Source organism: Mycosarcoma maydis, chromosome 5 (genome assembly GCF_000328475.2).
Source record: "Mycosarcoma maydis chromosome 5, whole genome shotgun sequence".
Taxonomy (NCBI): Eukaryota; Fungi; Basidiomycota; class Ustilaginomycetes; order Ustilaginales; genus Mycosarcoma; species Mycosarcoma maydis.
This window is the reverse complement of record NC_026482.1, coordinates 840,294-865,430: the sequence shown is the minus strand read 5'-3', so window position 1 is coordinate 865,430 and position 25,137 is coordinate 840,294. Positions and strand designations below refer to the sequence as shown.

The window sequence follows — 25,137 nt, the reverse complement described above, 5'->3', positions numbered from 1 at the left end:
TAAGCAATCTCACATGCTACTTCAGCAAACCACGAATCACGAACATCGTGAATAAAATCGTGAATCGTGAATCGTGAATACGAAGCGTGAAACATGAAAATCACGAATGTTGTCGGCCAATCAGCTGTGAGCTGTGGATTTTCTCACCACTTACTTACAGCTCGTGGCGGCGCTTACCGTGCGAGGCGACTGATCGCGCTTGTCGATACGGTTCGTCGAATCGGGAAAACCCCACCCGTGGCTTTCGGGGATTTTAACGAGCTGGAATCGTGAAAATCGTGAATCTTGAATCTTGAATCTCGACTCGCGACAACTACTTCAGGTTCAAGTTCACCCGTGACTGAGCTTGGTTCGGCTATTCACGACTTGTGTGTGGCGAAGGAGCGGCGGCTGAGTTGCTTTGATGCGCAGACAAGCATGGCTCTATTCGACAAAGGGTTCATCACCATCTGTGTGGCGGTCTCGAAGTCGAAACTTGTTTAAAGAAGCTCGAGCCTTGGGCTTTGTTTCCTGGCACAGGAAAGTCGTGAGGCTGCAGCTGTCTAACATCGAATCGGGACCGCCTCGAGAGTCCAAATCGAGATGCAGCTTTGTCAATTTCCACGCCGACAGCTAAAAGAATCTTTTAAGCGCACCCAACTACAGTGTAGCCTGCAGACAAAAAGATCTCAAGCGCCTGGGACGACGAATTAGCAGCGCACCGTGAAGCTTTGTTGACTCTGTCTTGGCTGAACGACAACGCTGTGTATTATTCTGGCCCTAACCCATCGTGGTCCACCTAATCACGAATGACTGAATTCGAAACGGAAGCCGTCTACAGCGTTTGGTACGCTACGCCGAGGCTCTGGTCGTTCCCACCTTCCAGATGCGCAATCGCTGGCGGCAGAAGCCGACAGCAGCTTAACACCCTGGCTGCTCGCAATCGGCTAATTCACGATGGAATTCGGATGTGTTTCTGATGCGCTAGCCGCCACAAAGCTGCGCAAAGCGACAAGTTGGGTGTGAAGTCCAAGTGTTTATATACGTGATACATATCCCCTCCGTCACTTTGCCTTGCCTCCCTGTGTTGTCCTGCCTCTCCTCGTCCTCGTCTTTGTCCGTGTCCTTGATACCTTTCTCGGCAGCAGCTCCGCGTTACACTTTCCCACATAGCCCGGATCGAGCGTGGATGGTCGCTCATCCAAAATGAGCACCTCGCTGAAAACAGAATCCGTTTGGAGGTCAGCCCCGCTGGCCGCCTGGAAATGGGCTATACCGGACTTTGATGACAAAAAACCTTTCACTCGCTCCACTCTTTGGATTCCTTTCTCATGTTTCCCCTTGATTCTGCTGCAGATTCATCTGCTTTTACGCTATAATCCCAAGGCAACGTGGCTGCTGAGAGCCTCTCTGATTCCGTTCGTAACACTAGTCTCACTGAGGTCTGCATATGCTTACTATTACATGGTCGACGGTCAAGGCCAGCTCGACGGTAGAGGACAGACAATCAACGTCACTCTGGGCTGTGCTGCGATCAGTATCATCATTCGGTCGCTTGAATTTGGCTTGGCTCGCCAGAGACCTCGGCTCAAGATACACAAATCGAACCCCTACGACGCCGTCAATGGCAGAAAGCATGCACACCGCAGTCCCGATCCAATGCCCATTTTTTTCCCTGGCACCTTATGGCCTCTCGAACTTGACCTGCTTGTCAATGTAAGAGCATCAGGCTGGGAGCATGGTATCAAGGATGGCGTTCCCGCCTTGCCGGTGCCCACCTACACCCGGCGCCAGCGGCGGGATTGGATCTTGAAGGCCTTGGCTCCCATACCGCTCTACTTTGTCCTATACGATGTCGTTTTTTGCTTGATCGAAGACCCACGCTTCAATATTCACGCTGACAGCAGGGTCGGCGGCAGCATCTGGGATTCTTCCAAAGGATCGTTCGGTAAAGCAGGCCCTTACTTGGTCTGCGTTGCGTTTGGCTCTTCCTTTGTATGCATTCAATACATGATGCACGCCATTCTAGCCTGCATCTTTGTCGGCTTGTTGGATGATTTGCCTTCACGGTGGGATCCACCCATTGTGAGCCTACCTTGGCTGTCGACATCGGTGACTGAGTTTTGGTCCCAGCGTTGGCATCAAATTCTGCGAGTCACCTTTATGACGGTAGGATTTTGGCCAATCCGTGACGCCCTCCGTCCCGTTGCCGGTCGTCGGATTGCCAACATGATGGCGATATGCGGGACCTTTTTGGTTTCCGGCCTTCTGCACGAGCTCGGTCGCGCAGCCATGACACCTGGCTTTGGCCTCACCAACGTCACCCTCTTTTTTACTAGCCAGCCCGTTGCAATCTTTGGCGAGCAGCTTTTTGAATATTGCACCAGACGTCGTGTACGCGGCTTCTGGGGTTGGCTTTGGACTGCTTCGTGGATCCTTGGCACTGCGCCCCTCTTGCTCGAGGTAAGGACAAAAAGTGCTAGATACATGGTCGACACCTTGGGTCTAGGAAATAACACGCTGACACCTTTCTTCTCTTGCTTTGCTGTTGGTTCTGCAACTGACAGGCTTTCAACCAAGGCGGTATGCTTGCTGCAGACAATAAGTATCTTGGCTTCACGCGTCGACCAGTCAGGTTCATGCTTGATTGCTGGGACCACATGTTCAACAGCGTTTAGAAGACATGAGTCGGTGCCAGTGTCAATGCCAGTGCCAACAAGAGAATCGCAACAAGAAAAGCAATGGGGCTTGTTACTCATGACTCGAATCAGAGGGTAAAGCGAAGGCTTGTTGTTTCAATCTCGCACACAAATGAGAAGAGGGAGTACAAGTACAGATACGATTACAATGGTGAAGCGAGAGCACTGAGGCTGCTGGCAATGGCGACTCGCATTGGGTATACTGGGAATGATGCTATGCTGCTGTTTTGAAGGGGTTTTAGATATCTACATATCCACTAGCGCCTTCGCCGGAATACGCTTGACCTTCAAAGGGATCCTGTCTTCCGAAAGCGCCTACATCGACGGTGCCCGCACCGCTCATCTGCACCTCGGTACGCCATGCTCCTTTCAACGAACTGATCTGCGCGATGAGCTTCTGCGAGCCTTGCTTGAGCGCGTCGGTGGGTGTTAATGAACCATCCGTTTGGATCTTGACAAACACCTTTGGTTCTAGAGGATGTGGCACTTTGTAGCCACAGAACAGGACGGCGGGATTGGCGAGTACGGCGTGTCGAAGCATGTTTCCGAGCGTGTGGTCTTCCTTGTTGAACCAAAATGTGGCTGCGTTGGGGATCTTGGTGTCTTCGACGATCTCGACTCGCTTCTCGTCGGGACCGAGGATGAAGAGGTCGAATCGATTCGGTGCGTTGGTCATGTCTGCCTAACGTCAAGTGAAGCTGATGAGATCAAAAAGCAAGTTGGAGAAGAACAAACATGGTCAGGCCAAGCTTTCTTCAATGACGTTGCGATGATAGCGCCAAACAGAGCAGAGAGACGAGACGAGCCTGATTTGTGCGTGGTGGGCTCATCTACCGTTGTAGTCTAGGAATCAGTGAACACCCCAGATCGACGCACTCGACACACTTGTCAGCGTTTGAGAGGTGATCGAAACGGTGTCCTCAAACAGTGTGAATATGATGTAATCTTTGCCGCGATGTTCGCTTACCAATACACGCAGCGCCAAGTAGCGCTGCGTGCCTACAGCTGCTCGTCTGTGCGCTTCTTTGCTGTTGAGCATCGATGAATCGGGGAATACATGAATACATACCTTGGATGTTCTGAGGAAATATGAATGCGGACACAAGAGGTGCAAGCAGATGAGATGCGACCTGGAACAGGGACGAGTGTGTGGACGGGAGAGCGACAACCCCGACTCGAACAGAGTGCGAGGTGCAGAGGAAGGGACAAGACGCGGGAAAATTGATGCTGTTCGACCCTTTTTGAACCGCTCGAGCAAGATGAAAACTTTGTCAAAGCGTGTGCGTGGGTGGAAGGGTGTTGAAGGCAAAACAACGATCGTCCTTCTGATTGGATGGTGGTGCAGCGAATACATGCGATCCCAGCACGAAGCGACCAACCGCAGATTTCTTCCTTTTCATCCAACGAACACCGCGTCGTATCTCTCGTACGACTTAAATCATCGCATGTGCCCTAACATGGTAAGCCAAATTTCGTGATTCGCACTCACGACTCACGACTCGTGACTTGGGGTTACGCCGGTATCGACGGAACCGAGACCGGGTAGGAATTCACGATTCAAGCACGCGCTGCTTTGCTTGTCTCGTGCCCTTCGCACTCTCGACTCTCACTTGTGTTCTGTGAAAGCGTAGTCAGTCTTCCCCACATTCACTCCACTTTGTCTTTGCGACCGTTGCTCGTTGTTTCTCGCAATTCGGCTCACATCCATTCATCAAGCGACATCCAGCTCTCCACACTTGTTTCTCGTTGACGCTCAAAGAGCCTTTTTGTTACACCACACGATTCCCGCGCCCGCCGCCTTTCGACTCGATCTAGAACAGCAAAGACCCGATCTCATTTAGCGGGCTGATAACCGTCACTGCACCTCAAAGATGTCGGACCCATCCACGTCTGCAGTTGGAGCAAACCAGCAGCAGGCTGTCTCAGGACCCGTTCGACCGGACATGGTCGCCTCCGCCATCACCTTCCTCTCTGATCCCAAGGTGCAGTCGTCGACCATGTCGCAGAGGGTGAGCTTTCTGGAATCCAAAGGTCTGCGACCCAACGAGATCGATGAAGCTATCCGTCAGGCCAACCAATCTCAAGCGACCGGCTCTACCGGATATGCTTCGTATGCAGCTGGACCACCTGCGCCTTACTATGGAGGGGCGCCTTACGGTGCTTACCCCGCTGGTGCTTCTCAACACCAAGGACGCGATTGGCGAGATTGGTTCATTATGGCGGTTGTGTCGGGTACGATTGGCTACGGCGTGATTTCACTGGCGAAGAAATACCTCATGCCGCACCTGCAGCCGCCCAATGCGAACGTACTCGAGGCTGACTTGGACTCGCTCACGGCAAAGTACGATGAAGTAGCGAGCCAGTTGCAGGCTTTGGATGCGCAGACTATCGCAGTCAAACAAGGACTCGAAGAGCAAAAAGCCGAGGTGGAGAAGAGCATCAAGGAAGTCGAGCACTGCGTCAAGAGCGTACGAGAGAACGAGAAGCGTAGGGATGGAGAATTGGACCGAATCAAGGACGATGTCGAAGGGATCCGAAAAGAGCTCGCAAGTCTGTTTGAAAAATCCAAGCAAGCACAGACGAATTCGCTTTCGGAGCTGCAGTCGGAGCTCAAGTCGCTCAAATCGCTGCTGGTCTCGAGGGGCACCGTTGGCGGGCAAGGTGGAGCGATGCATGGCGCAGGTGCATCGATTCCTCCGCGTCCGTACGGTGTAGGCTATGGTGCTGGCTCGTACGGTTCGCCGACGATTGGCACGCCAACAGGAGATGCAAGCCCACCGCACCTCCCCAAGCCTACGATTCCGGCATGGCAACTCGCAGGCGCCGGATCGACCAACAGTGGCGCAGCTACCCCCACTTCGACGGTGACCAAGGAAGCCGAGGGTACCAGCAGGGCCACTGAGTCGACGCCCGCCGATCCTGCGGAGGAAATGTCAAAGAGCGAGGGAAAGAGCAAGGAGGCGAGCGATTGATGTTTCTGCTCTAGAGCTTTTCGTGTATGTACTTGGTGCAATCACCGTGTTGAATACAGGCGCTTCCGCGACAAGGGGTAACGTGTGATATTCATGGCAGCTATGACGAAGTCTTGTGAGTGCTCCGGAAGCAGTGCTCCGTACGCTGCAGACTGAGAGGCCCGAGTAAGAATATGGGGCACCGCTATTTTCGCTTACTTAATGAGTGGTTGGAGCAGAGAACAGATTCAGAGCAGGAGCACACGTGTTTACAGTCACGAGTCATGAGTTCTGCCTACAGCGACGATGGCTCAGTGTGTAGACATTTGACAATTGCAAAGCGCTCCGTCCACAAGGCTAGACGAGTCGATAAAAGCAAGCTTAAGCAGATCTAGCTGAAACTGACAGCCCAGTATTCGTGATTCACAGATCGTGAATTGGTGCGCTGTGCGATGGGTGTGTGCTGCTCGCGTGTCACTTGCCTAAATGAGCGTCGCGCTGTACAACCTTGAACCAGAAAAGGGGTCGATTTGCTTTGTAAATTTTGCAATTCGTGATTGTTTTTTTGTTTTGTTTTGTTTTTGGTTCGGTATAGAATGGCTGAACAGCCAGCGAGCCATTGACGATTTTGGCGGAGTTGTGATTCTCGCGTGGCCGAGATTGTGCGCTGCTAGCCGCCCCATTTCTCGTGGTTCTGGATTCACTTGAGGTGAATCTGTAACCCGCCAAACGAACAACGCTAAAGACACGAGCCGAAAAAGGGTCCTTCTTCATCTGAACAAGTCGGGGGTGTGGACGCCTCGGCCAAATCTAAGCAGAGATCTCTGACGGACCACGCTGCTCGGGAAGGGTTCGTGCGAGCTGCATAAACTCATAAAGCTGCGCTGACAGTCACGAGTTCAGTCTCTCACTGCATGCTGCGTGCTGATACGAGAACGAATGTGTGAATTTGAGCTGCCAATCAAACTACGCCAACCTGATGCAACTCCTGATCTCCTGACTTTGGTCGTGCTTGCCCTTGTCTTGTCAGATCATCCCATTCGTCATTCGCCGCACATTCGGCGGGCCAATCACGAACACCAGCTAAACTTTGGACTACCATCTCGATCCTGTCTTGCTCTATTCCTGTGACGCCTCCATTTTCCTGCTTTCGACGCAAACTGCATCTTGGACACAGCTCGCTTTACTGCGACTCGGTGGACGCCATCAAGCGCTTGTTCCTCGACTGGCTGCCTTTCGCGTAAGCCAGTATCGCTATTCACATTCTTCATCCCGCCACCTTGAAACTCGAAACAGCAGACACACTTCTATGCCCTCGCTCACGCCCACCAAATCAATGCTACCCAAGCGACCTCAGCTAGGCAAGATCCGCTCGTGGTCAGCCGGCCTCAGTTCCATGCTCTCTTCCTCTACCCCCTCCGAGGAAGACGACATCTCGTTCCAAGTCGAACAACGCAAAAAAGGCATCGAGTCGCTTTACACTTCCACCGAAGCCTACTGGTCCTATCTCGGAAAGAAGAAGCCCATCCCTTTCGACGCCTCCTCCCTTTCCGTCTCTGAAAATTCTGCCACCAATGGCGCCAAATCAGAGAGCAAAGTCTTACCCGTCGAAGCACTCGGTTTGGCCATGGGTTGTTACGCTACCGCCTTTCCATCAGACTCGACCTACGGCTCCTGTCTCGGTCTGTTGGGAGACGCTCACATTCAACTCGCAAACCTTCAATCAACATTCACAAAAGATACCTCGCACATCTTCCTCGCGCGCATCGCACGATCCAAAGCCATACTCGATAGCTTCACTGCTGCTCTAAAGAAACTCGATCTTGTCACCGCTCGGCTTGAATCGGCCCAGACCAAAGTGCAGAAGAGCAAAAAGGAGAAGCGCGAGTTGGAGGAGGAGCTCAGACAGGCCAAAGCAGCCTACGATGAGGCAGTCATGGATGTTGAGGCGAGGGGAGGTGCGGTTCAAGACTCAGAAGCCGAGGATTGGCTGTGTCTGACAGATTATATGCAGGCACAGCTGGACTATCTCGGCCAAGCACAAGCGGTGATGGAGCACGTGAAAGCGGCTTGGAGCGCGCCGCCGACTGGATCCGAGACACCAAGTACAAGACCAAGGTCGTTGTCTCAGCCAAAGAATCGGCCGTCGATCTCACGTCAATCAACAGCGAAAGATGCGACTGAAGTAACGCCAAATCGGTTCGCATCGCCCTCGTCACTCAGCTTGTCCAATAGCGATCGACCATCAACGGAGGAGTCGACCAAAGAGAAAAGACGGCTTCGCATGCCATCCTTTACCACCGGCAGTAAAGCGAGTGAAGCGGTAGCCTCGGTCACTTGCTCGTTCGGCCGTGCTCGAGGATCCGCTTTCTTCGGCGCGTCGGGCGAGACGAGTCCGGAAAAGGACAGCAAGTGGAACTTTATGCGTAAGAAAGAACCAGGTTTCATGTCGATGGATCAACCTGAAAGTCAACCATCACCAGCGCTACCCACCAGACGTAATGTGAGTGCGACCGATGTAAGTCTCGGTGCACTAGAGAGTCATGATCAGCCAGATATATGCTACGGGCTCGTAGACGACATCGAAGTGGGCATGTTGCACCACCGAGCTTCGCCGTTTTCTCCCGGTACTAGCAGCGAGGGCTTCCTATCTGGTACTCACGAAACCATTCACGAGCGGGGCGAGTCGCAGTTAAGCGCCGAAATGCACGGTCTTGACCACGGATTTCTCTGTACGGCGCCGGTCGGGCTCCAATACACGGGACTGTCGGCGTACAGCGAGGGTGCGGATCCATTCGGCGGCGGTGGCGCGCCCGTGCTTTCGCCGCAGCAGACCGGGTACGCAACAGACGACGACGACGAAGTCGAGCGCCAAGGCCTCACGCGTAATGCAACGGCGAGCAAAGCGCAAGCCGGTTGGAGAAACGTTCTCAACGGGACCCTATTGGCCGCAAACGCCAATAGCGATAAATCGTCAAAAGCTCGTTTACCACCACCCGTGCCATCTAGTGCAGCGTACTTGTCGAAAAGCAAAGCAAGGCCTCCGCCTCCCCCGCCACTTCCGTCACGAAACAGCTCGTGATACCGACCTCGCACACATGCGTGGTGCCTGCTTAGTTTTCGTGTTTGTTTCAGCACTAGTCCACCGTCACCGTCACGAGTCACATGCAAAACATCAATCGTGAATCAACTTTTCTTCTTTACAGTACGCAAAAGTATAGTCGTGAGTATGACGACCTAGCTGCGCTTTCTGGATCGTGCATTGTTCACATGTATCTAGCTGCTTCGGACGAGGTTGGCCCTCCTGATCGCCTCGAGACACTTGCCGACGGCATCGACATCGCTGAGGAGGGTGACATGGCGGTGGGCGCTCTCTACGATGGCTTGGCCGTCCAAGTGGATTGTGTACCTATCGAGTTTCAGAGTGGACGGCTTTGCGGGGGGTTTGGCGTGCAGATGTGGGGGTAGAGATTCGGCTTCGGAGCGTTTGACGAGGAGGAGCGGCCAGCGGCCGGGGAGCGAGGTTGCAGAACGACGCGTGATGACGCCGTCTCCTGCGCCGTATGCCATGCGCGAGTAGTCGCCGGCTCGAACGTCGTCCTTCCAAGTTCTGGGCGCGGACGCATGTGCCGACGCATGCGCTTGGGCGTATTTCGTATCGAAGCCTACTAGCGCCCCGCGAACGCACGGTGTCCGTCCCGAAGTGAGAATCATCAGTGGAGGATAGACACCATCCTTAAACTTGGACTCGTCAAACCCTTGCTCGATGTCGGCCCAGAATCGTCGCACTTGATCCAGCGTGCGCTCGAGGTAGACCCAGCTTTGAGTCGCGTAGTCGAGCTTGTCGAACTCACTATCGTCTGAAGAGGAATCAGCGACAGGAGCATTTCGTTGCGCGCCTTGACGATTCTCTGGTTGAAGCGCTTCTTGTTCCTCGTCGTCAGCTGGCAGCTGTGCACCAGAATCGCCGCCCACGCGCGCGCTTCCGTCAGTCAAGCCTTCCATGACACCCATGGTGAGACCGTTTGGCTTGGCGTGTTCCTCGACTTGAGCACGCGCAACATCCAATTCCGATGACACCGCCTCGGCATAATCGTCTTGCCGGTCCACCTGAGACTCTTGCGCCGTGAGTCTAGCATTGCCGTCATGCTTGAGCGCAGAGACAAGCCCTCTAGTCTCGCGCGCGCCATGGCTCTTCCGAGCGAGTGCAACCATCTGCTGCCTCCTTCCAATTTCCAGACACGGACTTAAGCCAAGCTCGTTCCACACGTCCGGATCCAAGAAGTCGACATCTTTGAAGCGATCTTTCTTCTGCTGTTCCGTGAGATCCTCCTCGTCCTGTTCTGGATCACCGACGGGGACCTCGAAACACCTACCGTCCGTGGGTAGCAAATAGAAGCTGCTTCGAAAGCTAAAAGTGGCACGAGGCGAGCAGATAGTATCGTTGAACAGCGCAGCGTCACCGAAGCGGAAAGGACCGAGGATGTTGGGTGTGCCGCGGAAGGGCGTAGAGGCGAAGACGAGGCCTTCGAAGATGCGCGGGTTGTTGCACGTTGCCAATGCGTGCAAGGCGACGAGGCCTCCCATGGAATGCGCTACCACCTTTGCGCCTCGCTTCTTGCCCGTCGAGGCATCCGCAGAAGCCTCGTAGAGCTCTTCGAGGAACTGAATCAGCCTGCGCGAGGAGCGTGCGAGCGAGAGGCGCCAGTCGTAGCCCCAAGCGTACGCCTTGGCATGCCTTCGACCCGCAATGCGCTCTTCCAGTCGCTTGCCCATATCGACGAGCTTTCCGATCGAGGTGCACATCTCTGACGAGTAAACCAGCTCTTCCGACTTTTCTTCGGCGCTTGTTGAAAGACCGAGCTCAAGCGTGGGTCGACGCAGACCTACGCCGACACGAATTGGGATCCACATCATCATGGAAGTCTCAGCGTCTCGCAGCACGCTCCCTCTGTATCCACCCATGATGACCACGTTTCCCGAGAGATTCGTAAAGTAATCCGGGCAGCCAGCGTCCTTCTTGACCGTCGGGATGGCTTCTGGCTCAAGCATGTTGGCGTATGGAGTCATAGTGAGGTCTTTGGAGTCGTCAGCAGGGGCGTTAGAAGAAGCAAAGAACTCAAAGCTGGGAAGGAAGCCCCATGCGCTTTGCATTGCTTCTCTCCAGCGTGAAGGAGATGCTTCCTGCGAGGCTGGCGGCAGTAGTTGTTGGTCCAGTCGGACCGGTGTGCAGACGTTCTCGCTAGAGGCATGACGTGAGACGACCGCCTCTACCTGAGCCGCATCTTCCATGGAGAGACCATAGCTGAAACCAGATCTCTGTGCGTCAAAACCGTCTCCATTGCCATTGTAGAGGGGAACCGGAGGAGGACGGTGCCGACTCGCCTGTATATCCTTCTGTGTTGTATTGTTGTGCGTATTGCCTTCGCCAAAGAACGAGACAGCACCGAGACTCTTGCGACGAGCTTTGGTCAGGAGCTTTGAAGCAGTAGCGAACGGCTTTTTGACGGTGGAGACGAGGAAATTCGACTGGGCGTCGACGTCTGCTGGATCATCGGGAGTAGCTTCGGGGAGGTCAATTTTTTCAGTTGACGATCTGCGTTTCGCCTCTGCCTTTGCGGAGGTGAGGTTCAAAAGAGAGCCTGAAGCGGGTAGCAGCCCGCGATAGTTGGAAGAAGACCCAAAGTGTGTGTCGTAGAAAGCTTGTTTGGCGGTGGGATTACGATGAGCGGGATGGATGAACTTGGCTTTTGGATTTCTGGTGGATGGCTTCCAGGGGTATGCATCTGGGAATACGAGGTCGTCTGGATGACGTCTGCCGTCGAGCTGAACAGATGGAGCAGCGTTGTGTAGAGAAATCTGCTGACCTGAGTTCGGCGGGCTTGGTTCAGGCTCGTCATCCGAAAAGGAAGACTCTGACGAGCTCAGTCCCAGAGCTGTACCAGTCAAATTGTTTGACTTTGGCTTTGGAGTCTCGGGTGCTGAGTCGGGCGGTGGAGTCGCAGAGGATTCTGGGGCATCGGCAGACAAGTCGAGGTTTTTAGGACTCAAGCCGGTTGCGTTGGGGCTCGGCCTTGATGGAGCGTCATGACTGCGTCGCGCTTTTGCCGGGTTTGATGGTGCTGTTGCCGAGGATGAAGCAGCTTGGGGGTAGGGCGGATCATACTTCCACCCGCGTTTGCTCTCTGGGATAAATCTACCGTTGGCCGGTTCGGTGTCGTGCATTTCTGGCTTGGAAGACGTAGCGGGGTCTATCCACGATGACAGCAAGGAGAAGGAAGTTCGCTTCTTGCTCGGCTCGCCGGAGCTGGTCATGTTGCAGATGGGATGTAGGCGCGGTATGGATGGAATGAGCGGGGACAGATGGTGGAGAAGGAACAGAATCAGGGGGACTAATGAAAGGAAGCAGAATTCACAATCTCTAAACGACGCTTGTGACAGCACCAGCAGAAGCGGTTTGTGTCACGGCTTATGAGTTCCGGCAAAGCGGATCGGAGTTTCGGTATGATCAGCAGATTGGACCCTGATGAACTTGCCAAAGGAGAGAATCGTGAATGCTCGCAGATTCAACTGGCGCTGGCCTCACCTCTGGCCGCGGAGTTGCTTTGCCGAGTCGTGGGTAAAACGCTGTGCTGCCTCGCGTGTCACTTGCAGCAAGCCGTAAGCCGTGCCTAGCACACACCGCCACATAGGACACCACATGGAGCACTCTGTGTCACGCGGAACCATTTCTTGTACGCCGTTTCAGCCTTGCAATCAGAGTCGCTGATGGTTTTATCACGTCTCAAGTTGGCAGTCCACATCGATGTCAGAATCGAGAATCGAGAATCGTTCATGAGGCACGAGCATGCCAAAGCAGACACAGATCAAGCAAGAATCACGAATACGTCATGCCTTCTGTGCTTTCTCCGCCCCGCGCAAATTGACGAGACGAATTCGTGATTCACTCACGCTTTGGGTTTGACGTTTTCTTTTCTACCCTGAAACAATCACGAATTCTGTCAAAAAATCCCGAGGCCATGAAACGCAGAGAAACAATCGTGAATACAGGAATCGGCATCCCGATCGACTCGACGATTTGAAATTCACATCCTCTCTCGTCAGAAAGCTCCTCCCCTCTAACATATTCAAGCCGCCAACTCTGACAGTCCACGGTCATCGATACGAGGCAGTGAGAAACGTCTCGAGAGCAGTATGTACTGTACACAAAGTGGGCGCGTGGCTCTGGTTTACATTAAGAAAAAAGGGGTGAGTAAGGCGATAACGTCGAGTCAAGGCGGCAAGACAAAGCGAGCCGTAAGGATGAACGAGAGGGTCCATGCGCGGTTGTAGTCCTAGATCAATGCAAGGCAAATCAAGGTTGCTGTCAGACAGGCCAGGTGGCGCTGTGTTTGATCGGTTACGGTGTCGTATGCCTTTTCAGGCGTGAGGTGCACCGTGCAACTTGTCTGGGAAGCCCTTTTGGAAGAGCGACGAAGCGCGGGCAGCGGCGACGCTGCTGTCAAACACAAACTCTCCAAAGCCGAGGTACTTTTCCAACAGACCCCTTGTAGTAGGCTCGGTGATGCGGTTGATGTCAGGTTGAAGACCCGTCTGTCGCTTGATGCCTGCGAGCACTGTGGAGACGAGTAAGGCGTCGCCTGCGTAGTGCAACAATCGACCCACGACCATGTTTTGTTTGCAGTGCGAGCAGTAGAGACGAGGCAGGGATGGCGTATCTGTTGTACCTTTGCGATGGCGATCGAAGCGAGTTTATGTTGGTAGTCGTGAATAAATGCGGGGAGCGAGGCGTCGGCGCTGTAGTGATAGCGATAGTCAGTTGCGTGCTGGTCCGTGACCGACGCGCCTCCCTCACCACTCATCTCAATCGTGAATCGTGAATCGTGAATTTTGGCGCTGACTTGGTGACAGGCACCGAATTAACAGACTAAAAGAAACCTCTTGCGCCCTTCATGCTTGGCCTGCGCACTGTGCGTGTATCTCAGTCGTCGACTTCAAAAATTCGTGATTCGTGATTCACGTTTCTGGTCGAAGGACAACGGAAACACAACAAGCTCGCTCCTCTCAATCGTCCACCTCACCACTATTCACCTCTATTGGGCATCTCGCTGTTCCCCTAATCCACAAGCCTCCGCCTCCGCGTGGTAGAACAAACATGGCTTTCTCCTTTGGAGCATCCGCAGCTCCGGCTGCTGCCTCGAGCGGCGCATCTACCTTCTCTTTTGGTGCAACACCGGCACAGCAACAGCAAAACAAGCCCGCAACGGCTGGATTCTCCTTTGGCACATCAGCATCGTCACAACCGACAACGCAGGCTGCTGCTCCTGCTTCTACCGGTGGAGGCCTGTTTGGAGGCTTTGGTAATTCGCAGCCTGCTGCTGCTGCTGCGGCTTCCTCCTCCTCTCTGATGGCATCTTCTGCGCAAGCACCAGCGGCGCCGTCTACAGGCGGTCTCTTTTCATTTGGCGCCAAGTCTGCTACGTCTCAACCGCAGCAGCAACAGACTTCTGGCGCATCGACAGGCTTTGGATCCGCCACCGGCGGCGGTCTGTTCGGAAGCAGCAATACAAACATACAGACAAGCTCGACCGGTTCTGGCTTTTCCTTCGGCGCACCGTCCAACACCCAACAACAGCAGCCGCAGCAACAATCCAGCACGTCACTTTTCGGAGCGCCCGCTTCGTCCTTTGCCATCTCAAGCGCACAACAACCCGTCGCCCAAACGCAGTTCTCATCGCAGCAGCAACCGCAACAACAGCAGCAACTCACTTCGGCACAGCCAGACAAGAAACTCGGCATCTCGCTCTCATCTAAACTTGAGCAAATCCGTGCAGCGTGGGATACCAACAATGCAGCCGGCTGTCGATTCGCCTACTACTTCTACAACAACGCTGGCAACGCAGCCAATCTCAAGCTCATCCAAGGTCGACGACCAGACGCTGTCGGACCGATGCACGACCAGCTTTGGGCTGCGGCGATTCGCGAGAACCCGGATCCAAATCGACTCTACCCCGTACTTGCACTGGGGTTCAGCGACCTTAAAAAGAGGATCGAGTCACAAGCACGCGAGGCGCAGAGACAGAGAGCGCTGCTCGCCAACTTGGCGACCAGATTGGCGGCGTTGGAGCAGAAGCATTCCTTGTCTAACTCGGTGCGTGCTCAAGCGGCGCAGAGTCGACAGGCGCAACTGCATCATCGGCTGGTAGGCTTGGTGGCCAAGATGCAACTCTTGATCCCGGCGTTGAGGGGCAAGAGTATTGGACCGGAGGAGGAGACGTTGATCGCGATCTTGGAGGCGTGCGAAGCCGAGATCACCGGATCCAACTTGGCGCTTGCTTCGCGTTCACTGCCGTCGATCAAGGCTTCCTCTGGTGCAAGCGGGCAACCGGGCACAGGAGCGGCAAGCCTACATGCAGCACACCATCCTGCCAACCATGCACGCCTGCGCGCGCGCATCAACGAACTCTGGGCTCAGCTCGGCGTCATACGCGCAAAGCGAGAGATGCTCGCACGCGAAGGGAGGAGCGCCACCACCGAGTGGGCCGTCGTCGACCAAAATGGCCTCGAAAACGTCACGCGCATCCTCGCACAGCAGCAACATGGTCTCAACCATCTCAGCACAACTCTGGAACAAGATTCAAAGACCATGGACACTATCACCCGAGGGCTGGCGGGTGTCAAGCTTGTCGGTGTTTCGAGGTGATCACATCGCATTTACACTGTACTGTACTTCTCTGCTGTAGACATGAACAGGATTGTATCATCAACCCGCTCAACGTGTGTGCTTTCTTGGACTGTAAAGCTTGGCAAAGTGCGCGACGGCATCGCTCAAAACGGCGAGAATCCGGTAAATGCAACCTGCCCCACATCCGTGCTCTCCGCCACCTTGTTCAACTTGCCACTCTCGCCATCTCTTTCGAAGAGCACGATGTTCTGATCCGTCTGGTGGCCTACGACCAGCCACTTTGCCTGGTCGTCTTTACCCGTGTTGGAACTGAGGCTGAAATGTCTGGGCATTCTTCCGCCGCTCTGCACCCATTCCTGGAAGTGGAGCTCTCCGGTGCTGCGGTCGCGTTGGAAGATGCTGATGTGGTCTTGCTCCGTGTCACCGCGGTTCGAGACGTAGACGTAGTCTCCGGCTGGTACCACGGCGATTTCCGCGGTTGTACGGTTGGTCGGTAGGATCCCCTGGCCGCTCAAAGGCACACCGGGCGGTGAAGCGAGGAGACGCTTACCGATCAATTTGAGCTCGCCCGAGTGTGTGTTGACGGTAAATGCGCTGACAGTGTTGTCGAGTTCGCTAGCGAGGTAACCCCACGTTTTGCCCTGAGCGTCGCGGTACAAGGTGATATGCCTAGGACCAGAGCCAACGTCGACATTGGTGCTATTGACGAACTCAACGTTTCCTTCGTGGATGCGAAGGTGGTGGATCTGATCCGCACCCAGATCGCACACATATACCCACTTTCCGCACGGACTCATGCTCACCTGATGAGCGTACGAATGGTCCTGTCGATCCGCCACCGGTCCTACCTTAGGCTGACCTTTTGGCCTCGTAAACTGGAAAATATATCTGGGCTTGTCCTCCAGCGTTCCGTCATCCTTGATGCTGATCACAGCCACAGAGCCCGAGTTGTAGTTAGCCACAAACAGCAATCCTCGACTCGGCCCCTTGCCGATCAAGCAGCTGACAGGGCCATCGCCACCACTGGTCGTACCATTTTCACGCTGCTGCTTGTTGCCAGTCTGTACAATCTTGCCCGTATGTTTGTCGTAGGAGTGCGAGAAGATCCGTCCTGGAACAGTTTCGTCGACCGAGTAGAAATCCGAGCCATGTTCAGCGTACGCGATCCAAGAAGGCGATGTTCCCGAAGCGTTCGCCTGCACGCCTTGCGAGATGGGGGCCAAGGTATTGGCACGAGCGTCGACAGAAAAGGGCACAATGGTACCGTTGTAACCTGCGGCGAACAATGTCATCTTGGGTTGGTGTGGGCGAGGTCTAGCTGCGCATACACCGAACCCAAGGACAGCCAACAAAGCAATCAAACGAGTGAAAGTCAGCATCTTCGTACTGATAGTCACTTGATACTTGACCATAGAAGCAATGAGTCAAGAGACTTGAAAGAGGCCAGGGGAGAACTAACAGAGCACGGGGACCCACAAGTAGTTATACCCTTTGTTTCGGTCCAGCAAAGAGTACGGTGGGGACACTTCGGTGTTCACTCGACTACAAGCCCGGCGGGTGACTCGCAAAACGATGCTTCGAGTTCTTCCGAACGCAAATGAATGCGAACGCCGGCGGGTCTGTGAGACAAGGCTGAATGGGGTGTGGCTAGGAAGCTAACAGCAAAACAGTCTGCATCTAAGGGTTTCAACAATGTCAGGTGGTATGCAGTATTCGGAAAGGATGAGCTCCGTGCACTCTCTCGCCAAAAATCCCCGATCGAAGTGGGGGAACGAGAAGTTGCAAACTCATCCGCTAAAAGTCGAATCGGAATCTCTTATTTCCATGCCCACCCTCACGACTCTTCCCATTCGACATGGTACAACCTTCCATCGGCATCATTCACGATCATCGCTCGGTGTTCGCCAATTCGAGAACAACCGAGTTCGTCTGCTCGTCGAGCTGGTTCGGCGAGGTGTGCTCTTCGTATAATTGCACCATGTAGCTCATGTGACGCTCTCAAGCCTGAAATCGCTTGCCCACGTCGATCTGCACAAGATTCAGCAATTTTTGCTGTATCAGATCGGCCTTTTTTTCGCTGTGTTCCGAAGATCGCCCGTATTCAACTCTCTCTCTCTCGCTTGTTGACGTAGGCACAGCTAGATGTTTGATTTGCGGCTAGTCACTGCGAACGTGCGACAATAGTCATAGTCTTGGATGTTACACTTCTCTTCGGTCGCATCTCGTTCTAATGATACAGTTGGTCGACAAAGTCGTCGGTGCTAGCGGCGCTATTGATGTCGTCCTGCCTCTTCGAGCGCCCTTAACCATCTCGGTTTCAATGCTTCCCTCTGTTGTCGGACACTGACATTCTCTGCCGTAATCGTCTTCCATGCCTCTTCGCCCGTCATCTTTGGGCGATTGTCGAAATTCACCTTTGTCAACGACCGATCGACGTCGTATCCGTTCTCCTGAATGCTCGCCATCCTCTTCCTGCTGTTCAACACAGCCGGAATGGTCTCGTTCAGATAGCGACGGTTGGCGTAGACGTTGTGCGAGAGACGCTGAACGTGCGGTGAGGTCCAGTGAATGTACTTTCCCAGCTTGGCTTTGCGATCCGGATGCTCGAGCTCGGCGGTTCGATCGGATTGCTGCGACAACCACTGGAACGGTCTTGGTTCGGTGGGCGATGTGACGGCGAGATTCTTTGTTCGGTTGTAAGGCTGCTTTTCAGCGGTTGTAATGGATCCGTTCGCAGGGTTGGTGGGTGAGGTCCTTGTTTCGAACGCTTCTCGCTCGTCGCGCTCCCAGTGAATCCAATCAGCACGTTGCAGCATGTTCAAGCTACGCTGTTCCACTGCAGCCTTGACAGACACTTCCGAGCGCAGCTTTTCCTGCATCTTGGATTCCAGGTCCGACCTGAAGGCTTGTTGATGCTCCGCCTCTTTTCTGTCCCATTCGGCTTCCCGCTCTTGGCGCGTCTTGCGTCCCTCTTGATCATCAGCATCCTTGGCCTCTAGTGCCAATTTCTGGCGTCGCTTGGTTCGCTTCTCTTGCCTTGCACGCTCAAACATCTCGTTGAGTGTCGTCTTGATAGGTGTGCGGGGATACATATCCAACAAGTCCAACCTGAGCGGCACGGTCTTGGTGAATGACCATTGCCAATCTTTGTCTTCCTCCTTGATGCAGACCTGAAGCCCGTTGGTATCCCATGCGCCCAAGACCATAGTGAGGAATTGTGTACCACCCTTCTCTTCATCGACATAGCTGAATTCGGCCATATGAAGCGGCATGAGGATTGGATATGCTGCCATCATATCGAGCTTGAGCGTTTTGGGCTCAAAGCTCAATGGTGGAGCGGTGATCTGGTCGCCATCTTTGTCTACTAGCGCGTTTGTAAGTCCAAGCTCATGCAGGTCGCCTCCTGGAAGCTTGATGCCTGCTGCAAGATCCGGCGTAATAGTGACATCCTTCGACTCGAGCTGCCTGCGGATCATGTCGGGAAGGCACAGCGGCGAAATGGTAAAGGGCAGTGGATCCGGGATGCCACCTTTGATCTTGACCTTTGATTCTCCTTTTCTTTTCTTATGTGCTTCGTACGACTCGTAATCGACCATGGCCAGATTGTCCCAAGCGGCTCTAGGCGCGTTGGCAGCATATTCGGGATGTTTTTGCAGGTCCTCAGTGGGAACCATGTCATACGGAGGAGGTGGAGCCATAGGTATGGAATCCATCGGCTTCCAAGAGTGACCAGGAAAGCGCGAAGAGGTCGTTATGAAATTCGCCTCAGCTCTGCCTTCGTTTCCTCGACACTTGATCTCAAACGATGCATCGACGATCCACGTTGGTAGGTAGAGTGCAGTCATCCTCTTCAGCTTGACAATCTCGCCGTCGGGATTTGACATGCTTTTGATACCGATAAGCGATAGCAGCTGGTGCTTTATAATAGACCAGCTGCTCATGACACGAGGCATGACCTCGGCGGTTGCTATCGTGGTAAGGTACTCTTGGGCCGCTTTCGAAGATACTCGGAAAGGGATTACTTCGACTTTGGCTTGTTGATGCCGTGGGATGCCTGAGCTGGATGTGAGAGAGTGCGAACCTGGATTCTTTGGCTTTGCCACTGGGCTCGATGCGCTTGAAGCAGACGCGGCACCTGTTCCTCTTGATAAAGAGCTTGCAGAGACGCGAAGCGAGGATCGTGGTCCAGCGGTGGGAGATTCGCGCCGCAATCGTACGGCGGACGTGTGCAAAAAGCATGGGTGTCGAGCACAGATTCCGCCAAGAGAGATGCTGCACGAACGACTGAGCCGCAATGGCGCCGCTCCAAGATTCAAAGCAGCGCTCATCCTGGTGTCGAGGTGGAACAAGCAGCTCCTGCCGTCCTTTAGGATGGTGTGATGGACCAAAGTAGGGTCAAGATCAGAAATGTGACACTTGCGACTTGCCACACGGGTGCTCCACATTTTTCTGTCCTGTCGAGAGCAACAGCAGCAGCCACGAGCAGCCTAGCACAGCACGGTCCAAATTTCGAAGAATCAAGAATCGCGTGACCCAAGAAGAGTTCGGCGCACACCGGCGGCTCTCTGGCTCAGTCGTGAGTCGCTTGCTCGCTCGCTCTCTCGTTCTCTCGCTCCACCTTTACCTTAAAATTGGCTGTGCTTTCCAGACTCAACCCTTGCCTGTCAACGTTCATCTTCAATCATCTCTGACCTCCTGCAAAACGGACCCACTTTCATATATTTCCATCATGCTGGCTCGCCCGCTGCGATTGGCGGCTCGTCGGCCGTCGACAGCTCTGTCATGTCGACAATTCGTTCGACACGTATCTTCATTCTCCAACAGCAGCAAAGCATCTTCCGAGTTCTTTGCATCGTCTGCAAAGCTTCCCGGCAACGGAATGGCTCTGGCATCCTCAGCCGCTGCCATTCTGGGAGGCTTGGCTCTGTACGCTGCTTTGGCCCCCAAAGCCTCCTTGTCCTCCTCGGCTTTAGAGTGTGAAGCTGCCAAGCCCACACCCGCCTCGGCCATCAAGGGCGGCAACCAGTCCGATCTGCCAGAAATCTCCCATCTCGATCCCAAGATACTCACCAATGCCTCGGCTCCCATGCGAAAGCGCATGGAGACGTACATCAAGCTGCTTCAGTACAACATCGTCTCTGCTCTTTCGCAGGAAGAGCCAAAGGCGCGATTCTTGATCGACAGCTGGCTCCGAAAGGAAGGCGGAGAGGGCATTTCGTGCGTTCTTCAAGACGGCTCGACATTCGAAAAGGCGGGTGTCAACATCTCGGTCGTGCATGGGATGCTTCCGCCCGCAGCAGTGAGGCAGATGAGTGCCGACCATGCAGGTCTCATGGACAAGACTGGATACAAGCTCGAGGGCAAGGATGCGGATGTCAAAGGACTGCCCTTCTACGCGGCTGGTTTGAGCCTGGTGGTTCACCCCAGGAACCCATTTGCTCCAACGGTGCACTTCAACTACCGCTACTTTGAGCTCACCCATCCGGAAACGCTCGCGGATGGATCGCCCAATCCACGACACCCGAACAACCGCAAGGACGGAAAGCATGACCACGAGCCGATCGCATGGTGGTTCGGCGGTGGAACCGACTTGACTCCTATCTACCTATTTGACGAGGATGCCGAGCATTTCCACAAGACACTGAAATCGGCAGCCGATCAGCACGATGCGGCGTTCTATCCAACGTGGAAAAAGTGGTGCGACAAATACTTTTTGATCCCTCATCGCGGTGAAGCGCGCGGTGTAGGAGGGATCTTTTTCGACGATCTCACTCTGCCACAATGGGCGTCTACGCACTCTGGAAAAGCGTTTATTCCGTTATCGGACGGCAGCAAGCCTACGTCTTCTCAGCCACTCGTTGCGTCCATCTCGTCGACCAAGCAGCACGATCAGGACTCGCTGTTTGCCACGGTCCGTTCGATGGGTGACGCCTTCATCCCGGCGTACGTGCCTCTTGTACAAAAACGCAAGAACACGCCCTTCACACAAGCGCACGAGCGATGGCAGCAGATCCGACGTGGACGATACGTCGAGTTCAACCTGGTATACGATCGAGGGACCAAGTTCGGTCTGCAGACACCAGGCGCAAGGATTGAGAGCATCTTGATGAGTCTGCCGCTGAAGGCGAGGTGGGAATACATGGAGCGGTACAGCGGCGGCGGTGCGCAGGGTAGGGATGGAAAGGCTACCAAGAGTGCAGATGCCGGCCAGACCGCCGAGCATGACGGCGCCATGGAGAAGCATACGCAACAAGCGCTCAGACACCCTAGAGATTGGGCTTAACCTTAGATTGTAGTCGGCTGCACTTCTGAACAACTTCCACCTCTCTTCTCACCTCCACCTCGACATGGTATTTGTGTATTGGACCGCGTGGGCACTCTGGGCTGTGAGGCGGTAGAATCTGTTGAAATGTGTATACGCTTTCCATCCAGTTGCGAGCTGCGGTCTATGTGTGTGAGTCCGATTGCGATCGAGAATCAGCGACGTGTTCGGCGAGTCTCGCGGTCAGGTCTGCACCTGAATCGCTCGACAGGGCACAAGTTTCTGTTACAGGTGTAACGAGCGCTTCTGCTGTAGGGTCTGCCGCTGGTGGCGATGTTTGTTGCGTTGTGTGGGCGTCAGTGGTGAGATCGTTACGCGGTGCGCGTCTGGTGTTTGTGCTACCAGATGCTCCAGGTGATGTTACGGGGAATGGCAAGAATGCTCCTGGACCACTTTTGCTCGGCGCGCCTGTGCCAATGGCGCCATAGTGGCCGGCTCCGCCTCTGCTGAGCGCGCTCTTCGGCGCCGCACCGCCCGAGGCTATTGGGGTCACACTCTGCAGTGTGAAACTGGGCGGAGGTGTCGCGAGCAAAAGATAATGGCCCGAACTCAATCCGGTTGGACGATCGATACCGATCAAGCTCAGCTTGGGGGTCCTCAAGCCGGCAGCTGCCGCCGACGACGACAGAGGCTGCTGATTCGATGCCGATCTGGACAGGTGGCAAGATCGGTCGAAAGAGGTCGAGACGTGTTTGGCGCTGGCCGACGCTTGGTGTGGCGAGTTGGTGCGTGATCTTGGACGTCGATTCGGACTGCACTTGGTCGCGCTCGGCACTCGGAGTGCGTTGCTTGGGCCGGGACAACGCTCGGTGAACGCGGGTTCGAGAAAATCGATCGTTTGGCGCGGCGTTCTGCTCGTGCTCTCGGCATCCGCCGACGAACCGCGTCTGCGATGTTGGTTAAACAAGGGCGCATGTTCAGTCACCTCGTCGCCATCCTGTTCTGCGCGCTCTTCGTCGAACGACTCATCTCCAACATCTTGATCCTGACGCGGCTGCTCCTCTTTCCTCCACGTCAAAACAAACACCCCGCCAAACGTCGTCAAACATCCGAACAAGAAGTTGACCAACCGATGAGCATCCATGTTCTCAAAATCCCGATACAGAATCGCACTTCCTACAATGGCCGAGATGGTAAAGAACACAAATTGCGTCGGGATTACTTCTCGACTGTCGAATCTCTGCAATGCTCTGTTCAAGTAGGTGATCTGAATCACCGCGGTAGCGGCGAGCACGACGACGAGCACATACGTGATCGGGAACTTGAGAGCTTCGATCGGCTGTCCTCCTGAGATGAGTGACGAGATTCCTTTCGTAGAGAGGACGGTGAAGCCGCCAAAGATGGCACACGTGCCGACGTCAATCAGCACCCAACGGTCTGCGAGCGAAGTGGTACTTAGGAAAGCAAGCAGGCCACCAGAGCACACCGAGATGGTCGTGTAGATGGCGAATTCGAGCCGTTTAATGGCCTGCAGAAGTTGCGCAGGGTCTAAACGGACATCGTTCTGTTTCGAAGAGAAGACCACAGTGACCGCGCCAATGATGGCAAGTAGGATCCCACCGATGTCCGAGATTCGGAGCCGCTCGTGCAGCAGAATTGGCGAGATGATGACGTTGGACAGCAGAGCAACAGCTCCGAGGGGTGCGACGAGCGAGGCAGGTGCAAAACCGTATGATATGAAATTCCCGCCTTCGCCGATGGTCATGAGTGCAAGACCGAGCCACCATAACTTGCTGTGGAGGAACATCGTATCCATACCATTGCCGTTGGCATTGCCGTTACGATTCGCATTCTGATTCGACTTTGATCCATTCTGTCCGTCAAAGTCGGGACTTGTATGTCCATCATGCTGTAGAGTGGCACTGCTGTCGGAAGAAGCACGATCGGTTGCAGGTCTTGGCCTGTCTTGATGTGGCAATGTGGAACCGTCTTGTTCATCGCTGTGGAAATCTTGGTGATCATGCTGTTCATTTTGCAGCCGAGTATGCGCGAGCTTTTGACAATTCAGCGCCAGACTGATGGTCACATTCCCGGCTACAGCCACGAGGACGCCGATCCAGGTGCGACTGGACGAGAGCATCTCCATGATGTCGGACAGTCGCACACAAGACGCAGCTCTACGTGTAGTTGAGCTGTTCTTTGACTGTTCTCGATGCGTTCAAGGTGACATGGTTCAAGTCTTGCGGTGATACGGATCCGTCTGTCTAAGGCACCGTGGTCGATGAGGGTGGCACCAAGGCCCGCTTCTCGTGTCGTGTCGTGTCTCTGAACTCGTGGTTTGTGTGATTCCTGTGATGTCGGGTTTCTGAGTTGTAAAGCTGCTGTGTGGAGGCATCGTCAATTCGTCAATTATTATTCACGTGATTACTGCGAGTTTGGCGCTTCATTCACGCTTCACGCTACACGATTCGTGGTTCAGATTCGCGGTTCGGAACGGCGATTGCAGAGTTCAAGATTTACGAGCTTCGTGATTCACAGCTTTCACGATTCGTGATTCGTGATTCGTGATTCGTGATTCGTGTGATTGCACGTCTGAGGACGGGTCGGTCAAACGTTGTTAAATCTTGAAGCTTGGCCTTTTTCGGCAGTCGGAACGGCGTTTTGTGCTCCACACGCCAAGCACCATTCGTGACTAGACTCTTGTCCTGTCTTACCTCCTCGTCATGCACGACCGCTTCGCCGCCGTCATCAGAAGCATATCAACACCATGGCCGCTCCAATAACGCTGCTCAGCTCGAAATCTGCCGTACGCGGCTGTATCCGCACGTTCACCCGATCATCCACGTCGCTCAACGCATCTCAACCCGCCCCCTCCTCGACCTCCACCACCAGTTCCAATCCACACGCTTCGCGTGTTGCCGCTGCTGCTGCTTCTTCTTCTTCTTCGTCATCCTCGTCTTCGTCATCCTCGTCTTCAGGAAAATACAACCGAGCTCGACTGGCGAAAATTCAGGCTCAGCGACTGGAAGAGCTGAGTCGATCGCGAGGTTCGTCGTTCGGCTCGGGCGGGCGAGCGACGAAGCCGGAACAGAAATGGTCGAGCCGCACGATGATTGCGCTCGCAACGTCGGTGGGAGCATGCACGTATCTGATGGGCACATATCACGGGTACAATTCTGGCAAAGCGCATGTGGTGGAAGAGCAGCTCAAGCACGAGCAGGCGGTGGTGATTCCAAGCGTATCGTCAAGTCCCGTCGCTATCAGAAGCGCGACAGCTGCTGTGCCGAAACTGCAACCCGATGGCGTCAACTGGTGGTCGCACTTGCTTCCATCTATAATTCCCCTCCTCGCTTCATTTTGCAACCCAATTCACTGCGACTCAAATACCAGATGTAGACTCGTCGAACTCACCCAATACCATTGCGACCTCCAAAAAAATCGCGTCCTCTGCCAACCCATCGATCGCATCTTCCGCATGTAAGCCCCATTCTCCTCCCTCCACGTGCCACCATCCCCCGACATGAAACTGCTGACACACGCTCGTCCTGATCGCGGAGAATC

At 54.4% G+C, this 25,137-nt stretch overlaps 12 protein-coding genes across 12 annotated transcripts in view; 6 read left to right on the top strand and 6 right to left on the bottom strand.

Moving 5' to 3' along the window:
* Window positions 1-1,185: 1,185 nt before the first annotated feature.
* UMAG_02325 (uncharacterized protein) lies at window positions 1,186-2,657 on the top strand (the record flags this gene model as incomplete). The annotated part of the gene is made up of 2 exons (XM_011390340.1): window positions 1,186-2,442; window positions 2,547-2,657. The coding sequence occupies 2 exons, from the start codon at window positions 1,186-1,188 to the stop codon at window positions 2,655-2,657; spliced, it is 1,368 nt and encodes a 455-aa protein (XP_011388642.1).
* A 259-nt stretch (window positions 2,658-2,916) lies between these two features.
* Window positions 2,917-3,354, bottom strand: UMAG_02324 (uncharacterized protein; the record flags this gene model as incomplete). Its single annotated transcript, XM_011390339.1, has 1 exon — window positions 2,917-3,354. The coding sequence occupies one exon, from the start codon at window positions 3,352-3,354 to the stop codon at window positions 2,917-2,919; it is 438 nt and encodes a 145-aa protein (XP_011388641.1).
* A 1,195-nt stretch (window positions 3,355-4,549) lies between these two features.
* On the top strand, window positions 4,550-5,650 carry UMAG_02323 (uncharacterized protein; the record flags this gene model as incomplete). Its single annotated transcript, XM_011390338.1, has 1 exon — window positions 4,550-5,650. The coding sequence occupies one exon, from the start codon at window positions 4,550-4,552 to the stop codon at window positions 5,648-5,650; it is 1,101 nt and encodes a 366-aa protein (XP_011388640.1).
* A 1,288-nt stretch (window positions 5,651-6,938) lies between these two features.
* Window positions 6,939-8,711, top strand: UMAG_11702 (uncharacterized protein; the record flags this gene model as incomplete). Its single annotated transcript, XM_011390574.1, has 1 exon — window positions 6,939-8,711. One exon carries the CDS (start codon window positions 6,939-6,941, stop codon window positions 8,709-8,711), a length of 1,773 nt encoding a protein of 590 aa, XP_011388876.1.
* A 194-nt stretch (window positions 8,712-8,905) lies between these two features.
* On the bottom strand, window positions 8,906-11,944 carry UMAG_02321 (uncharacterized protein; the record flags this gene model as incomplete). The annotated part of the gene is made up of 1 exon (XM_011390337.1): window positions 8,906-11,944. One exon carries the CDS (start codon window positions 11,942-11,944, stop codon window positions 8,906-8,908), a length of 3,039 nt encoding a protein of 1,012 aa, XP_011388639.1.
* A 1,104-nt stretch (window positions 11,945-13,048) lies between these two features.
* On the bottom strand, window positions 13,049-13,300 carry UMAG_02320 (uncharacterized protein; the record flags this gene model as incomplete). The annotated part of the gene is made up of 1 exon (XM_011390336.1): window positions 13,049-13,300. One exon carries the CDS (start codon window positions 13,298-13,300, stop codon window positions 13,049-13,051), a length of 252 nt encoding a protein of 83 aa, XP_011388638.1.
* Window positions 13,301-13,784: 484 nt separating this feature from the next.
* UMAG_11701 (uncharacterized protein) lies at window positions 13,785-15,332 on the top strand (the record flags this gene model as incomplete). The annotated part of the gene is made up of 1 exon (XM_011390573.1): window positions 13,785-15,332. One exon carries the CDS (start codon window positions 13,785-13,787, stop codon window positions 15,330-15,332), a length of 1,548 nt encoding a protein of 515 aa, XP_011388875.1.
* Window positions 15,333-15,457: 125 nt separating this feature from the next.
* On the bottom strand, window positions 15,458-16,606 carry UMAG_11700 (uncharacterized protein; the record flags this gene model as incomplete). Its single annotated transcript, XM_011390572.1, has 1 exon — window positions 15,458-16,606. One exon carries the CDS (start codon window positions 16,604-16,606, stop codon window positions 15,458-15,460), a length of 1,149 nt encoding a protein of 382 aa, XP_011388874.1.
* Window positions 16,607-17,584: 978 nt separating this feature from the next.
* UMAG_02318 (uncharacterized protein) lies at window positions 17,585-19,642 on the bottom strand (the record flags this gene model as incomplete). Its single annotated transcript, XM_011390335.1, has 1 exon — window positions 17,585-19,642. The coding sequence occupies one exon, from the start codon at window positions 19,640-19,642 to the stop codon at window positions 17,585-17,587; it is 2,058 nt and encodes a 685-aa protein (XP_011388637.1).
* A 401-nt stretch (window positions 19,643-20,043) lies between these two features.
* UMAG_12186 (putative coproporphyrinogen III oxidase) lies at window positions 20,044-21,597 on the top strand (the record flags this gene model as incomplete). The annotated part of the gene is made up of 1 exon (XM_011390613.1): window positions 20,044-21,597. One exon carries the CDS (start codon window positions 20,044-20,046, stop codon window positions 21,595-21,597), a length of 1,554 nt encoding a protein of 517 aa, XP_011388915.1.
* A 163-nt stretch (window positions 21,598-21,760) lies between these two features.
* UMAG_02316 (uncharacterized protein) lies at window positions 21,761-23,722 on the bottom strand (the record flags this gene model as incomplete). The annotated part of the gene is made up of 1 exon (XM_011390334.1): window positions 21,761-23,722. The coding sequence occupies one exon, from the start codon at window positions 23,720-23,722 to the stop codon at window positions 21,761-21,763; it is 1,962 nt and encodes a 653-aa protein (XP_011388636.1).
* A 621-nt stretch (window positions 23,723-24,343) lies between these two features.
* Window positions 24,344-25,137, top strand: part of UMAG_15079 (uncharacterized protein) — a gene marked incomplete at both ends in the record, with an annotated part of 989 nt that continues 195 nt past the window's right edge. The window contains one exon of the mRNA XM_011390623.1: window positions 24,344-25,053. Coding sequence (XP_011388925.1) covers window positions 24,344-25,053 — 710 coding nt within the window. The remainder of the gene's footprint in view (window positions 25,054-25,137) is intronic.